Source organism: Brachycentrus maculatus, unplaced genomic scaffold, assembly GCF_059751285.1.
Source record: "Brachycentrus maculatus isolate JH-2025_06_01 unplaced genomic scaffold, ASM5975128v1 h1tg000334l, whole genome shotgun sequence".
In the NCBI taxonomy this organism is placed as follows: Eukaryota; Metazoa; Arthropoda; class Insecta; order Trichoptera; family Brachycentridae; genus Brachycentrus; species Brachycentrus maculatus.
Window position 1 is genome coordinate 238,540 of NW_028281083.1, and position 14,161 is coordinate 252,700.

The 14,161-nt window shown below is 31.5% G+C and overlaps 1 protein-coding gene across 2 annotated transcripts in view; it reads right to left on the minus strand.

The window, feature by feature from the left end:
• The window catches only part of E(bx) (nucleosome-remodeling factor subunit NURF301 E(bx)), a 27,269-nt gene continuing 13,108 nt past the window's right edge, over positions 1-14,161 (minus strand). For both annotated transcript variants that reach the window (XM_088268881.1, XM_088268880.1), the window contains exons 12-18: positions 5,359-5,608; positions 4,498-4,792; positions 3,509-3,764; positions 2,935-3,236; positions 2,401-2,568; positions 1,414-1,694; positions 1-850 (exon numbers count right to left, since the gene is read on the minus strand). In XM_088268881.1, coding sequence (XP_088125007.1) covers positions 645-850; positions 1,414-1,694; positions 2,401-2,568; positions 2,935-3,236; positions 3,509-3,764; positions 4,498-4,792; positions 5,359-5,608 — 1,758 coding nt within the window. In that variant the 3' untranslated portion in view covers positions 1-644. The remainder of the gene's footprint in view (positions 851-1,413; positions 1,695-2,400; positions 2,569-2,934; positions 3,237-3,508; positions 3,765-4,497; positions 4,793-5,358; positions 5,609-14,161) is intronic.

The following is a 14,161-nucleotide window of genomic DNA, read 5'->3' on the forward strand; positions in this document are numbered from 1 at the left end:
TTTTTTTTGAAAAAACTTGGCACTCAAATCAAAGAGTTATATACAAGTTAAATAGGTAATATTCCATTCAATAGATAAACATAGATGTAATTTCTGTTCTGTAAAATCAACAATGATCGTGTATTGTGGATTTTTTTTAAATGTGAATATTGATTTGTTGAAAATAGCAGAGTTTACCTAAATAAAGAGGAACGACATATGCGGTTAAAAAAATATTTTAATATTAAAAATGATTGAATAAGCCCTCTCACATATATAAATTAAACTTAAAAACGACTTTTTAGATTGTGTCTAGCTTATTCAATAGTAAACATTCTATTAAAAGCGTCTTGCACAACATAATTACTCAGCAAACTTAGATAAATACAAGACAAACTAATGAAACTATAAAAATACTTAAACATTAAGCTTTAAAAATAATTACATATTTTAGCTGTTTTCTCTTAGTATAAAATATACATTACCAAAACAATTACTCTTGAATGAAATATTTACATTAAAACTAAAATGGCATAAGTTTACATTTGGTAAAAAATATATAATACAATTTAAATAGTTTATTTAATATATACTCTTGAGATTAAATTATCACTAGATTTGAAAAAAAAATCTAGTTAGTTTTTAAAACTTCCTCCTTAACATTATCATTGATTTGCTTCAAAAAGCTTTTCTCGAAAATACTTAATTCTTTGTACAAAGAATGCTTCTAATCCTTCAGCACACCGGTAAAACTGAGAATCCTTGGGATTAAAATATCTGCAGTTATCAAATATCTTCGTCATGTCGCCTATCAGCTCACTCAGCATGTTGTACGTTTGTTCATTTATCTTTTTCTCTATTGTTTGTAAATCTGAAACATAATATGAAAAATGGAGTCAGTCGACAAATTCATAATACAGTAAAAGCTTGTTATTTTAATAAAAGTAAGCATTTGTATTCTTGTAATATGATAATTATTTTTATTTAATGCTGTGTTTCCGTATCAAGCAGACCTTTAGTAAAAATAAAATACCAAAGAATTAAATTATGGTAGAAAGGGCTCGAACCTAAAATTCTGACTGAGTCTGCGGCACTAACCATGGGACTACAGCCCAATTTGAATCAACAATAATTAGAATTTTGTTATTAACTGAAAATATCAACAAAAATTTGGTGCCCACAACGATGTTTTGAAAACATCAAACAACACACATTTAATGCCCACAACAAACATTTAATGAAAAAATCAATGCAAAATTATACCCTGCAGATGGTTAGGTATCACTACTTTATTTATTTTTTAAAAAAGGTATTTTACCAATACATTTAAAAAAAATTAGGAAACTAGATACAAACTAGATACAAAGAAAAAGTTGAATACTAGATGGAAATCAGAAATCATAAGTAAGTTACGAGTTTTGTTTTTAAACTTACCCATAGGTTCCTTGATAACTTTGTAATATGTAGGAGCTTCTCTAGGGTCCACGGGCTCCATAAACGGCCAAGCATTTTTATGCATCTGTATTTGTTTAATTAATTTCTTAAGGTTTTCAAAATCTTTCAAAGTTAAATCCTTCATATTCGCAAAATTGACTGAATTATTTTTTTGACAATTGGGGCACACATATTCATCAATATTGTCCGCCTCCGACTGAAGTATTCCCACACAACGGCCGTGGAACCAATCTTGGCAACGGTCACAGCAAATATAGAATCTGCAAAATAACAAGATATTTATTAGGATATGTGTGGTTTAAGGAGCATCACAAATTAGTATTTTCACAAACATTTAAACTTAACTATACTTGAATATTTTAATTTGCAATTAACTCTTTGCTGACAAATGAAATATTTATAAAATAAATACAGTAAACCATATAAAAAAAATCAGATTATCTATAGTCAAATATGATTAACATACTATTAAAAATTTAGTATTTTTATTGCTGTGACTTAAATAAACACTCGGCAACGAACAAAATTTTCGAACAACCCTGAAGGAATCCCTAATATACAGTCCAAAATGTATCTGATACTGTTATAAATCATGACATTAGATCCGACGGATCCAGTATTTCACGCTAGGGTTCCTTGTTTTTTTTTTGTGAACCCTGAAACATCACCCCATCCAAAACGTGCACGTTTGTATGTGGAAAAGGAGGATTTTTTTCTCTCTTATTTTGGTATCTTAAACAATGAATTAACAAACTTTACTGTATGCATTAAAATATGACAACCCTTAAATTATTTAAAATTATTTCAACTTCATACAAGATTCTGCTTTATGTTGTTTCAGTATAATGCGGTAGTATTGGGATTTCCTAAAATTGCTTGCAGTAATGGTTTTCCTCATCTCATTACATCATGTGTAATTTGATCTGAAGCATCGATCTGATTTAGCTATGATAAATTGGCACTTACTGCGAGTTATCGTAGGGTTGTCTACAAAGACAGTATAACTCCTGAGTATCACGAGCGTGTTTACATTCGGTGCAGACAAATTCGTTTATCGTTTTACTCATTGCTTCTGTTATCCCGACACATTCTCCGTGGAACCAATTGCTGCAGTGTTCGCAACCAACATAAAATCTGAAAGATACAACCGGTTCATAGTAAATCAAAATTAAATGTAGCATTTTAGTCAATACAAGATCGAGGGATAATTTACACGAAATAAAAATAAATCATGTGAATATCATCTTATTACAAATAAAACATTTCTTTTATTTTTATTGTTTTAATTCCATAACTGTCATTAATGTCGCTGCATAACATATAAGTAACATCATTGTGGACTTCTATTGAGGCAGCATTCGGAGACCATGACTTAACTAAGATTTGAAGTTGCTATTCGAGCTATAGAGGGATAATACATTGAATAATCATGCTCTTTATAACTTTATTTATAACTATCCCATACGACTTTTGACTAATTTTGACCAAAATATATCTTACTTGCTGTCATCGTATGGAGTCTGGCAGATACAAAGTAGTTTCTCTTTTTTACTGCGCTGCTTCGAGGGGCGCGAATTGGAGTTTGAATGAGGCGGGGCGGGATGCAGCGGGGCCGAGTGCGGGGATGAGTGCTGCTGCTGCGAGGCGGTGCGGCGGCGTGCGCTCCCTCCACCGCCCGCGGGGGGCTGCGGCCCCGCCGGCCCTCCTCCGCCCGGCCCCCTGGCCTCTCCACTCCCGCGCACCTCATCTTGCTTGCTGCGCTCAGCACGCGTGCGTAGGGCTAACTCCGCCGATAGCTCCTTCTGTCAATTATACACATTATGCTTCAATGTCCATCTACCCGCCTTCACATATTTCATTTAAAAATCAAGATTCATAACTAATATTGCCAGTCAAATTGCCAATAGTATTAAAACATCTGTTGTCGGGATCTTAGAATGGAACTATTAATACACATTGAGTAAAAATTATTGCAAGGACCTATAAATACTCGATCAATTGACCTGGAAATTTTTCTGAATCTTTATTATACGGACACATATGGTTTCATATGGTGAATCTAGGAGCTACATACTTGAATTTCGATCCCCAGCTCCTTCTCAAGCAGGCCCCTCTTTTTGATGATGTCCTTCTTGAGCATCTCCTTGTGCCGGTAGAGCAGCAGCTGCAGCTTGGAGTGGTGCGCCGTGCGGCGGCGCTCCTCCCCGCCCGGCGAGGGAGGCGGCGCGGCCGCGGGAGGGCCCGGCGGGGAGGGGGAGGGGGGACGCACCACGCGGGAGCGGGACCGGCCCGTACCCGAGGGTTGTTTGCTTTCCTCCGCATAGTCATGCCTGAAAGCCAATATTCTGTGATGTGTGTGTGTGTGTGTGTGTGTGATGTCAACTTTGATTTGTTACTTGGGCCCAATGCAAAAAAATATTTAGATCTGTATTTGGTCTACAATAATGAACGTATCGACATTCTTCATTGTTTCCCTGACAGGTGACACTTATTGTCACGATACATTCATTATTATAGACCAAATACAGATTAAAATGATTTTTTTTGTATTGGTCTTAAGTAACACATCAAAGTTCAAGTAGCCCCGTTCCACGGTACATACAAAAACATCTCAGTAATCAGATGAGTGGATGTGCCATCCACACTACCTTCAAATGCATCTTTTCATACCTTCTATTAATCCAATACCATCAGAAAAAAATTATTTTCTATTATAATTTTAGAAAAAATGTATAAATTCATCTCAGTTGAGATATCTATAATATAACTCAATATATCCATCCCTTAAATCCATATTAATTTATCTCCCTTAATTTTATATCATAAGATTTGGACATATTACTAAAACAATCCCCACATATAAAACCTGCGAGATGCAGAATAAAATGATAATTTTCTTCCAGATCGTTGAGACATATGTCAACAGTAGGAAGAATAAGCCAAATACATATTAAGCTAATAGTTATTACAATCTGAGTTACTGTCCTAACAATTTGAGGTATGATTCGTCGCTGCCGGCAACGTTAATTGATTTAATGTAATTTAGTCGGAATGAAGTCTGACCTATCTATGTGATGAGAAGACCTCTGTCTCTTCTTAGGCGAGGCCTCGATCCACTCTTCGTCGTCGTGTCGGGGCGGAGGGCGGCGGCGCGGGGGCGGCGGCGGCGGCGGGGGCTGCGGCGGGGAGGGCAGGGCGGGCGCCGGCTGCAGGTGCGCAGGGACGGGAGGGGAGGGCTGCGGAGGGGGGGCGGCCGCCGTCTCGGGCTTCATCTGCCTCTCTTGGTACCTCTGCAACTGGAGCAACTTCTCCTCTATCTCGGGATTGAGGTTTTCTTGCTTTAAAGCATTCTTGATGGCTAAAGAAGAAAAAAATACGACCTCTAGTAAATAAACATATCTTGGCAATAAATATGTCAATTCCAGATGACCTATATCGATCGCCTTTGTGTATCAATCGCCTATACACAATGGCATTTTATAAGGTTTTGTATCCATATATAAATGTCAATTGCTTAATATAACATTGTTTTCATCATAAAGGGCATTACAAGACGCTTCTGTGTATAATCTGTGTCTCGATCTTTATATTGAATTTTAATTTTGGTAAGTTTGATATTAACCTGCGTCAAAACAAACAACCAATAATAATTTGTTGTAACGAATGGTATTAATCAATTCCAATTATTTTCCCAAGAATTTAATTATAAAATAAGACAGGGTTTTTCTATTCTTGAAACATCTGCGCAAAGAAAAATTTTTTTGTTCTTTGCCTTTTTAAAACTCTTCCGCACAAATAACAACGTCTCCGTGTAGAACAGAGTAAACCCTCGACTGCATATACATTAACGTGTTACATCTGAACATTAATTATCTATCTGTTACATAATTTGAAAGTGTTTAGAAGGATTATGTGTAAACTTACTTTGCTGAATATAATCTGGCGTGATGACAAATTTATTAGTTGATCCAGGAGGCACGATGGGTTCTGCCTCGTTGAGTGACTCTGCGTCAGTAGCTTCCTTAATATTGGGTTTAGTCTGAGGAGACCCTAGCTTAGGTTTATGTATTATATGTGCCGGGGGCTCTAAACCGTCCGACCCATTCACGAGAGTTACTTGTCGGACTGCTTTTGGTTTTTGAGGCACATTCGGTACAGGCTTCATTTCTTCATCCTACAAGAGATAAGCCAATTATTTGAGAACGACGGGTAAACAATAGTTAATTGTAAAATGTATCACTTTGTATCTAAAGATTACGGTGAAATGTAATTTTGATTACATTTTCCTGCTAAGTATTTTCTGTTGGTATCTGTGCTATAAGTTGTGGGTCTATAATATGCTAGGCGGCCACAAGCACGGCCTCCAATGTATGATGTGCTTCTTTATATGGCATTCTATTTGTATGTTACATATCTTTTCTTACATTTTATTTTGTTTTAAGTGTTTTATATTTGTATTAATGGTAAATGGTTAAACTTCGAGGCAATATTGCACTTGATCAATATATGTTATATGTGTGACAAACGAAATATCTTAAGCATTTTGTAATTATAAAATGAAAAGAATGAAATACATATATGCATATATTGAATGAACAATCCAAATGTCAATTTTCATTATTTGTTGCAAATTTTTAGTTCAGATAAGATAATTTAGAGGTCACCAAACAATATTGTAGAATCACTTATTTAAGAAAAAACACTTGTTCATGGACACAACTTTAAACACTTATTTAAGCTTAGAATCACTTTGAAAACTGTAAATATCCCCCATCATTTTCACTTACATATTTACTTTTTTTTTTAAATAACAGTATACACTTAAATTAAAAGCTTTATCGATTTTCTCAGACTTTATCCGCTGCGCAAGTGTTGTTTCTCGAAAAATAATTCACATGTAAACGTTTAGTTATAAGCCTTTTAAGATATTTGGACAAGGAAGGAATATATTTACTCTTATGGTATCAAAGTAAGTAGTATATTATTAAGGATGTAGGAATTTAGGAAATGTTACAAAAAGATAAACGAAATAATTATCATAAAATCAAAATAATAAATGTTGGAAAAAATTATAAAGATTCTTCTGCTATTTGAGTGACAAGATATAAAAAGAGTTAAGGCATTAATAATACAGCAAAATCATTATCATGAATATGTTTTCGCAAGATGTACGGTAAACATTTGGTTTAAGAAGAAATAAATATATTACTCAGTCAAATATCGGTCATTTTCAAGGAGAAAAGAAAAGAACTGCGTGTCGTGTTGTGCAAAGAACAGAAAAATCACTAAAAACAAAAACCATAAGAGAATAAATTAAAAAAGGTTTTCGTAATGAAACGCCATCATGTATTGTTAGTAAAAATTGTTTATTGTTCATACAAAACTAAAAATGTAAATTGAAAAAATGCAAAAGTTGTTGAATACACAGGTTAGTTCTTTCCGTGGTATTTGCATTCAACAGCCAGGAACGAAGAAAAACAATTTTCTTACATTTAACAATACAAATATGGCATATTCTTAGCACAACACAAACACGACAGCTCCGTACTTTACATCACAACCTGATGTATCCATGTATGATGGACATCGAGATACTAGGATTTCTAGAATGTTGCAAAGCCTCGCACCCATTCAATGAGGGAAAAATGCATTGAATTATATCAGACACAAAACAATCTACAAGCAAATCATTTTGAGAGAATTAATATCTAGACATAATATTTTTGATAAAATACAAAATGATTATTATTCAAAGTATTTGGTATCTTCATACAATACTCTTCTATCTAAGGATGATTTCATACCGCTGACCGATTTTATTTTTATTTAGCACCCAATTATTTAATCTTTATACTATTCAAATAATGTAAGCATATTATGACAATGTGCTTCTGTTTTGTAAAATGCGTTATTTCTCTCTTCCTTTGTTATAAAATAATTAAAATACATCACCCCCAAAGAAACCACCTAACATTTGCTAAGGAGACTTTTTTATGCTCATAGCACGCAAAATGTGGACTTTTACTATGATGCCTTGCATTATGGGCAGAGTGACACATTCCTGAGAATGAATGATAAATATGGAGGCATTTATCACTCTCACCTATAGAGGCATATATCAAAGGAATAGATGTCTAAACTCTCGTTGTACTGAACATCAAGATTATTGCAGACACTCGCTGTAAAGAAATGTGAGAAAAGAAAATCTGGATATAACAAATCACAAATTCCCAGATCAACTGAAAATCAATTTATCGCGGAAATGGAAGCCAGCTTCATAGTCGATCATCTATTTGACACTGCCAGATTATTCTTTGCAGAATTTTGCCACCTAAGCCAGCTTTCTAAGAAACCATAGGGAGTTAGATGTTTTGCACACTAGGCCAGTGATATATATTTTACTGTTCAAATATTGATTTATTTTACTTTTAAAAAAATATAGCAGCTCAAAATTATTCACTTGAAAATTGCCATGTGTTTTCAATAACATTTACATATTTACTTTTTTGACATCATATATAATTTACATTTATAAAATGTATCACACATTTTACTATGGATAAAGTGGAAATGGATAATTTGATCTTACTCTGACTCAAAACTGTATCCGCTTATGCAATTTTTAGTTATGTATATACATTATCTCTATTCAAGTCTTTAATACCTACAATCTAATGGACATACCCCGTATTGTTGTAAAAATACATTAAAAAGATTTATCGATTGTTTAAAACAAATTTCATTTAAGAATGCATTGAAGATTTTTTGTTTATTCAAAAAACTAGTTATTGCAGATATAAGGTTGAGTCAAGAGTAGCTGTGAATTGTGATTGTATTGTCACCATACTACAAAAACTAAAAAAATCAAGACAAATCAAGTTGACATCATTAAATATTTTGTAAGTTATAAAATATGTTTTTACACTTGGAAAAAATGACTTTGACTTGAATGTCAGAAAAGCACCGAAATTGATTTTGAGAAACAAGCTTTTCTAAACTTTTAATAAACTTGTCTAAAAATTATATAGATTGACAATGCCAGGTTTTTTGCAGTATGTTCACAATACATATATGGATAATGTTAAAAAATAAACATAAGACGTAAAGCTAGCAGCACCTGAGACAAGATTCATAACAACATGATGACACATTGTCTGACAACACTAGATTGCACAAATATACATTAAATTAATAAACTGCTTCCCAAATCATGAAATTGTTTTTTTTTGGCCATTAAAAAACTAAAATATACAAATATATTTACAATTTTAAATTCACATCCAAATATGTCACAGACAAAAGACAATATTTATTTACAAAAAAATGTTACTTGTTAATGTTAAAAAGGAACCAATAAATTACAGAGGCAGTTTCATCATAAACAGTACGCCATTTACACAAGTCCATTCCACAAGACAATCTAATAGGACAGGCCATAGGCAAAATAGATTTCAAGATGTCATGTTCACACAAAAGGCTTAAAATAGCTTAAGCAGTTTGTCTAAATACTTCACAGTTACATATGATGCAAGTTGAGCTCTATTAGTAGAGGTACTATGACGGGAAAAATGGCGCAAATTTTATTTCCGGTTGGTTTCTCAGTGTTGCCAATCAAAAATCAATTTACAGTGAAACCCAGATGTCATTTTTGCGCCAATTGCGTGTAATCATTTTAGTTCTGATATATTTTATTCCATTTATTACCCGCTTTTAGGTTTTTTTTTCTTCCAATTTATGTCCAAAATATTCAAAATATGTTAGTTGCATGTGCTTGTCAATAAGTCAGGGCAGTACGACAAACTGGAAGAGATTTTAAAACAATGGTTTGTCATTGTGTTCCCGTCGGTGGTTCGATCATTCGTAAAAGGGCGCTGCTCATCGCAAATTGACTCAATATCCGAGGGTTTACTATATCAAATAAATGGATAGATCACAATAAAGTACATTGATGGTCTTAAACCCTATTTTGAAGCATTGATGGCGTGAAATATATATGTATATACAGAGTTGAAAAAGAATTACACAAAAACAGCAACAAACCAATCTACACGATTTTTAAAATAAAAGATAACATTTAAAGAGATGTTTTTTCAATACCCCCATTTGCATTTTCCTTCCATTTAGATTTTAGTACCTTAAAACATAAAATAGGGGTTTCGCCGTATATGTTAATATGCTAGAAAGAGACAGAGATTTCCACACAGATACCATCCACATACATTTTTGTGATCTTGTTTGGCCTTGCTGTTTTATTAAACTGGGCACTCCCATTTGAAAATCAAACTCACTGACCAAAGTAGGTTCTTGATGTTTTAGTTTGTCTATCCATATTATTATAATCCATATTGGTGATGATGCGCCCACAACCAACAATATACTGTCTCGCTAACAGCCTAGGAATGTGCATTTACAAAAGGCCATTAGACAAGCCGATATAGTGAGCGAATGGTGGGAGAGGATACTGAATCCGAAACATAAAGTATTCAAGTTCATTGGATTTCGTTATCACTGAATGGCTATTTGCACAAGGCCAATGGCCTATCATACTGGACTGGATTGTCTTGTGTGTAAATGTGGCATAAGTTTTACATCAGAACCTTGACTGTGAAGAATGTTTTAAAAGATTTTTACTTATAGAATATGGAATTTAATAAAATAAATTATAAAACAAAATATTTACTTTACAGAAAATACTTATTTATACATTACATTATTTTCCAAAGAAACTATTTCCATATTGAAGATACAACAAATTTTAAATATTATACTTTATTTAAAGAAAAAAAGTATTTACTGAAAAGTATGTAATTTTGCCTTGTTTATAACTATTTATGGGTAAACTATATTACATAATATGGCCTGAGGTGATGTAATATATGGATATATTACATCACTTCAGGCCATACGGAATTACAAGCTTGAAAATTCATATTATTCACATTAAAATTAGGTATGTCAACTCACAATAGGATTTTTTTTTAAACTGATGATAATATATTATACTAATGAAAGGAAATAAATATTTATAATAAATATAATAGAAATAACAGAAAATCTATTAATTCTAATTTTAGTTATGTTTAAACTATTATTTTTTACCAAAACACGGTTGATACAACCATAAAGCAGATTTTGGAATTATTTATTCCAAAATTCAAACAAAAAAGAAGAACGTAAATTGTTAACTTTTAAGCTAAAATCAAGAAAACAATATAGATTGAAAACAGTATATAATTTTTTTTATCTAAATCAAAGAGTAGGGTTTAGCTAAAAAAATCAAAATTAACGACAGGATATGCTAGAATGATTAAAGAAAACACTTGTTTTTTACCACTTGAGTTTTATTATAGACTACATGTTTCAGACGTTAAACTTCCATCATTCAGGTCTGTATAGTAACTGAAACATGTAGTCTATAATAAAACTCAAGTGGTAAAAAACAAGTGTTTTCTTTAATCATTGTAACATGTCTTACCACAAAGTTAATGCCGAAACAATAAATAGGATATGCAAGTATAAAACATTCAATTTGGTTAAGTTTCACGTCAAATTCAAACACATGATACTAATTTCAAAGTATGATATAAATGTAATTTATGTTAATTTTTCAATCAAATATTACCTACATTATTTCGGGGTCAATATTATCAACTTTTGTTAATAAATGACAATGAAAGATTTTCCATTATAATTTTTTTAAATTATCTTATAATTAAAAAATACATGATTGTCCCTATTATTTTGAAAATTTTACTTCTCAAATATGTCATTACTATTGATAAGTCTAAAATTATTTGAAATTACATATCCATACAGAAAAATTTATGTGCACCAAAGTCCACCGTGATTTCATAGTACGCATCGGCTATCTCAATAAATTAATATTTATTAGAATCCTGTAAATCTGGAATGTCATTGAATAGATCTGTATATCAGATACATACATCCAAACCATTTTAATAATAATGCATGATTAACATTTTAGATTATCCTTTTTAAAAAATTGATAAACAAACCCACAGGTATATTATTTTTGTTAAATGTAATGTGAGGCAATGAAATAAAATTGTAAAAAAAACTCTTCTTCGATGACTATATTAAAAAAAATACATATACGGCGATGCTTTATGACATTTGTTATCAATTTGAAGAAATAACAACTACATATTGTACATTTATCTTGTTACAATTTGACAATAACATCTATCAGTTCACAGCATATACGTATGTGAAAATATGAAAAACAAAGAGAGAAAACATAAATATGCGTGTAACAAAAAAATCTCAAACAAATAATTAGAATTTCATTAAAAAATTTATGTCTTTCGCATGATCACTTTGCATTTGGAAAATAATTTGCCAATATGAGATATTTTTCATTTCGCTATTCCAATTTTGAATCAACAAGCTTTTGATGTAAACTCTTATTCATTGTGATGAGTTCTTTCTGCATATAAGTTCTAATATTTGAAACATGATATACGTAGGAGATTGATTTAATATCTCCGTGTAATAATTTTTAAAAACATTAAAATAGTGCTATTTATCACAAAGGCGTTCATATTAAATCATAATTGTTTTCTTCGGGTTATTTCTCTCATCCTTTTAGCCACATTCAAACCTAATTTTCATACATATCAATAAATAGATATGATTAGTAAAAATTTGAATTTCAGCAAAACCTTTCATCGTAGGAACTAGTTATCAAAAATTATAAAAGCATTTTTTTTGGATTTATTATATCAAATAAAGGGTATTACAGAATCCCTTAATGGTTAGTTTTATTATTGTTCTGAATAATATTAAAGTATTCATATATCTAAATCAACATTAATTTAATGGACATTGTTAAAAATATTGGTGTTTTTTCAAAAAATCTATGATTATGGCATAGTGCACAAGCACATATGCAGCATGATATCATTAACACATATTGTCACTTCAAATATGCATAAAAGTCTTCATATGCCACATAGACGGTGGGTACCTTTTGTTAGTTTTTTTAGTTTTACTTTTAAACCAATAAAATATGTATTTATTTAACCATCTTTAGTGCTGAACCTATTGTATTGAATATAGTCCAGAAACGCCATGTGACTATTTTATGTGGTAAAAAGTATAACAATTGAAGAAATTAACAATAACTTAAACTAAATACACATCATTGCAATAGATTTTCAGTAATTATTACTTTTCCTTCATGACAACACCTTTTATGGTTGTCAGTACGATAACGGCTGAATGAAATATTTATTACCTACAACAAGGGCGTCAATCTAGATTCCAATTATTTATTATATGATTGATAAAGTCCTCCTTACATAAAAATTATCCCCAGACAACACCTGTGCATGTAATATCTAGTGAAATTAAATTTAAAAATCACAATCATTTTTATGCTAGAAGGCTCAATTGGTGTTATTTGATCAACAGGAATCTGATTGTTGGATACCCCTGATCTACTACAAGCTATATCACATTTTTTTAAATAAATATATTGATAAATTACTTACATGGTCTAAGGAACATGTTTCTTTGGTATATAAGTCATTTTTACGCAACGGTACAACTAAGCCTGGACTGTTGATGTATGGAGATTTCATTTTATTTATATATTAAAATACATAGAGTAAATACAGCGTGGGTTCAATCCCCGCCAATTGCAAATTTAATTCAAGAAAGATTTATTTTCAATTGGTCTGGGTGTTTGTGATGTATTTTTCACATTCACCTTCCCTATCCTTACTATCCTACCTGCAGACAAGCATCTAAAATAAACGCTTTGCAGGTTATTCCTTTAAAAATAAAAATAAAAGATCTTCAAAGGTGCCATATAGATTTACATGCTACACATAGACAAAAAAGTCAATAGCGTATTTGGTCCTCAACCAGGGTTTGAATTTTCTGTTGAGTGTTCTGATAGAGGACCAAAAGTACTGATTGTATTGGATTTTCTTACAATTATAGTAATTCAAAAGGTAGCGTTACAGACCCCTATTACCAAAAATTCAACAGCTCAACCTAACACACACAAATATATTGAAGATCCAACATTGATCTGGATATCATGAAAAATACAGTAAAAGCTCATTAATTCGAACGACGATATTTACAATTTTCAAAAAAATCGAAAATTGTGGTCCCTACAGTTTTATTATTTTTTTAAAATCAATAACTTTAAAAAGTTTTATAATGCATAAATAAAAATTGTGTTTTTTCAATACAAAAATTTTTCATAAAATTTTTATTCAATTAACTCGTCAGCTTAACTGACAGATTGCGGTGTGCGCAGTTTCAGCGCTTCAGTAAGTGAATGACCAATTTACCTGGAACGAGGAAATGCCCATTCTGTCAAGAGGTGGAATGTTAGCTCCTGTTAATGCTCCCATTTTAGGTACCCAGAGTTGGAAATATACCTAACGGATATATTTATTAACATTTTTTTATTTCAGAAAGTTTTTCAGGAAGTTTGTTTGAAAATCTTTTTTTTATTTAAAACTTTAAAAAACGTAAATAGATTTTTTTTAACATTTACGTTTTTTTTAAGTTTTAAATTAAAAAATTAATGAAATGAAAATAAGTAAAGATAGAAAAAATATTTATCATACAATTTAACATCATTTCAGACTAATTTTCTTACTTTTTAAGATTTTCATATTTTTGAAATTGGTCACAATCATATTACATTTTTTTTTAAATTTAGACAATGTTTTAAAAATTATTAGAT